The 3,630-nt window shown below is 38.8% G+C and overlaps 1 protein-coding gene across 1 annotated transcript; it reads left to right on the top strand.

Moving 5' to 3' along the window:
* Nucleotides 1-1,837: 1,837 nt before the first annotated feature.
* LOC111400597 lies at nucleotides 1,838-3,166 on the top strand. Its single transcript, XM_023028001.1, has 3 exons — nucleotides 1,838-1,976; nucleotides 2,172-2,215; nucleotides 2,300-3,166. Exons 1-3 carry the CDS (start codon nucleotides 1,838-1,840, stop codon nucleotides 3,164-3,166), a joined length of 1,050 nt encoding a protein of 349 aa, XP_022883769.1.
* The last annotated feature ends 464 nt before the right edge of the window (nucleotides 3,167-3,630 follow it).

Raw genomic sequence — 3,630 nt, 5'->3', positions numbered from 1 at the left:
ACACCAATACTTCCTAGCAGAAAGTGATTTCACCAACCCATTACAATCCCGTGCCATCTTGGTATGGCATATATGAATTGTAGTACAGCATTGCATTACCTAATGTAAAAATAGGAAGGGAGATTTACATAAATGTCACTAAATTTGAAAATGTATAAAAAAATTTGTCTTGCACAATTTTTTTTCAAAAATGTCACTTTTTCCCTACAAAATGTCCATCTTACCCTTTGACACCTTTTTAGGAGCAATAAATGCTTGATGTGAATGCAATTAATGGTGTTATGTGATTATTTATTTTTCTTTATTGTTAACATTGAAGAAATGAATATTATATTGTATAATATGATTTTTGATTAAAAAAAGGGGTGGAAAAAGAACACACACACGTAGGACTTGAAATAGCTTCTTCTTCTTCATCATCCCCCTTCCATTATCAACAAGGCATGAAAGAAAGTCATTGATCAATCTCAAATGTGAGGTAGTAGGAAAGAAATCTTTTCATGCCATACTTAACTACTTTAAATGTTCAATAGAACATGGTCATAATTAATTATCCATATATCATCTCTTATTTATTGATGTGTTTTATTTTTAGTAGATTTTAGAAAGGGAAAAAATACGAATATTCTCAACAAAATGTGAAGGATTTCATATTTAATGAAGCATTGAGTTATACTTTCTTTATGCGTGGGAAGATCAGTTGATGTTGTAATTGAGAATTGATTATGACCATTAATGTTTTGCAATAAATTCTTAAAACAGTCAAACACATGATTTTTAGCTTCCCCGAAACTTATGGTAGTTCAACTGTTGAGCAGTTTCATAGAATCCGTCGGGTTAGACATTTTAATTGTTGAAATCGACATTTAGTAACTATCGAGATGGGCAGAGAATTCAATTGTCGATTTCGACACTTGAAAAGCTCTCTCTTTTTGGTACTACATGGATCAAAGTATTGTAATGCGCCAATTTGACTATATTCAATCCTTGGACATATGAATGTCCAGAATTCTAACTTTTGTAGTCCCAACATTTCAGGTATGGCTCAAGATTTGAGATTCATCGTGTTGCGTGTGGGGAACTTCGTTCACGTGAATGACAAATGGAAGTGAAGAGGGGACAAAATGACTTCCATTTTAGCACCGAGAAGCATTACCATAGCAGGACTCGTGTTCGATTGAAGGACAAACTTGGTATTGTTGAAGCCCGCAATGAAATTGAATTGAAGTTCAAAGTCCCGAATTTGAATATATCTCCGACAGAGATACATGCCGATGAGGACCTAAATTGGTACATATCTATTCATAAGGAGACTGCACTCTGCGTCACTATTATGGAAACCGAGGTTCCAAGTGTTGATATGGCGAGGGAAGCAAACTGTGCAGGGCACTTGCTCGACCGAACGGAATTTCCCTATAATTTACAACATGGTGAGCTCAATCATCAGCACAGTAGGTCAAACAACGAAGCACCCGCACCTTCAATTGACCATATCGTGGCTGCAGCATCCTTTGAACACTTAGATAACCTGTTACATGGTACGAATGATGCTATTATTGCTGACATTGACCAGCCAATGTCATCACATTCCATGAGTTTAGGCACGGATGAATGGATTACAGTCATCGTTCTCGCCGAAAAGCAAATATTCTTTAGCAAGAAACAATTGTACTCGAATATTCATGTACTTGCTTTGCAAGAGAAGTTCCAATTTCGGGTGAGCAGGTTAAGCATGAAAATGTTAACTGTTGTATGTATGGGCGATAATTGCAAGTGGATGCTACGTGCTTCTACTGTCAAGTAATCTGCGATCTTCATGATCCGTAAATCCATTAACATGCATACATGTTCCCTTGATTTTCGTCGTAACGCACATCGACATGCCACTAGTTCTGTAATTGTCGAGCACATTTTGGGAAAACTGGATACTCCATATCGATCGTATGACCCTACCGCTATTGCACGTGATATGGAACGTGAGTTCGTTGTAAAAATCAGTTACAACAAAGCTCGTAGAGGAAAGCTTCATGCCTTAACTATGCTACATTGTACACCGGAAGCCAGTTTTCAGAAATTATCTTCATACTGCCACATCGTACGAGAGAGTAACTCGGGGACAGTAACCCACATAGAACTTGATTCTTAAAATTGGTTTCATTACTTCTTCCTAGCTTTCGGCGCAAGCATTCGTGGTTACATGCAGTACTTAAGACCCGTTATTTGTGTTGACGACAGTCATTTGAAAGGTCCATACAAAGGAACACTTCTACTGACAACTGTCTAAGATGGTAACAAACAGATATATCCGTTAACATGGGGGATCGTGGTTGCTGAAATCAATAAATCCTGGAAGTGGTTTATGTCCAACTTGAAAGAGCTTATAGGGGACTCCGACAACCTCGTATTTGTTTCAAACGGGAAAAAGAGCATTGACAAAGCTATTACTCAGTTGTTTCCATTGTCTCACCATGGTTGTTGTATCTGGCATCTCGAAAAGAACCTAATACAGCGGTACAGCAACGCAAGTGCAATACTTCTATTCAAACGAGCTGCTACGACCTATCGTGTCGAGGACTTTGAAAGACTCATGGGACAAATTCTTAGGGTGAGCGCAAGAGCGCACGGGTACTTAGAGCGTGCAGATTATTCATTTTGGTCCCGAGCACTATTTATTGGCCACCGTTACAACATTATGTCGAACAACAACGTAGAGTCTTTGAACTCCATGTTGAAAGAAGCCGGTTCTTTATCGATAACCTGCTTGGTCGAACACATTTGGAGTACTATGCAGAAGTGGTTTTATGAACGTAAAAAAAATGCGATCGAATGCAGTACCGTATTGACGCCGAGGATGGAAAACGAGTTACGGATGACATTCGAAAGTGGAACTAGGCTTCGAGCCCATTTATTGACAAACAACTTAACTCAGGTTGGAATATCCAACAATGTGGATATAGTTGACTTTTTCGAAGATACCTGTACATGTCGTGAGTTCCAACTAAATCGTATGTCATGTGTTCATGCAACTCGTGCTGCTTACTTTAGAGAAAAGTCTATGTATGACCTCTTTGCTCCCCTTATTACACATCTGAATATTAGAGGGGTGTCTATAGCGAAGCTATATATCCTGTTGGACATGAAGTGGACTGAGTTGTTCCGAGTTTAATTACATTTACTCCTATTTTGTCACCACTCGTACGTTATCCTCCAGGTAGACGACTGACTCAACGTAAGCGTTCAAGACACGAGTCTGCATGGTCGAGCAGGAAATGCACTCGTTGTGCTCGACTTGATCATAATCGGAGCACATGTTCAAATCCCAATATATCACAAGTTCCTTAAAAGTTTTTAGTGTAATCGACGTTGTATGTTCAATGTTCCGTAGTGTATTGTACCTTATGAAGTTATGTTATAAAGATTGTGATAATTACCGTTTCTGGATGTTCGACATCCTTCTGTGCACATACGAATTTCATACTTGACTGTTCTGTTCAGCACGTACGCAACATCCCGACATGTAAAATGTCTATCCCGGTAGATGTGTTCTGGATTCCCGACAGTTGACGAAAGTGTGCACAACACTGAAGATCAGTTTCACGTACATGGTTAATTGTAGATTCTGTGAACAGG

The sequence above is a fragment of the Olea europaea genome, chromosome 10 (assembly GCF_002742605.1).
Source record: "Olea europaea var. sylvestris chromosome 10, O_europaea_v1, whole genome shotgun sequence".
NCBI classification, from domain to species: Eukaryota; Viridiplantae; Streptophyta; class Magnoliopsida; order Lamiales; family Oleaceae; genus Olea; species Olea europaea.
Note: the sequence above shows the minus strand (reverse complement) of the source record. Positions and strands in the feature narration are given on the sequence as shown.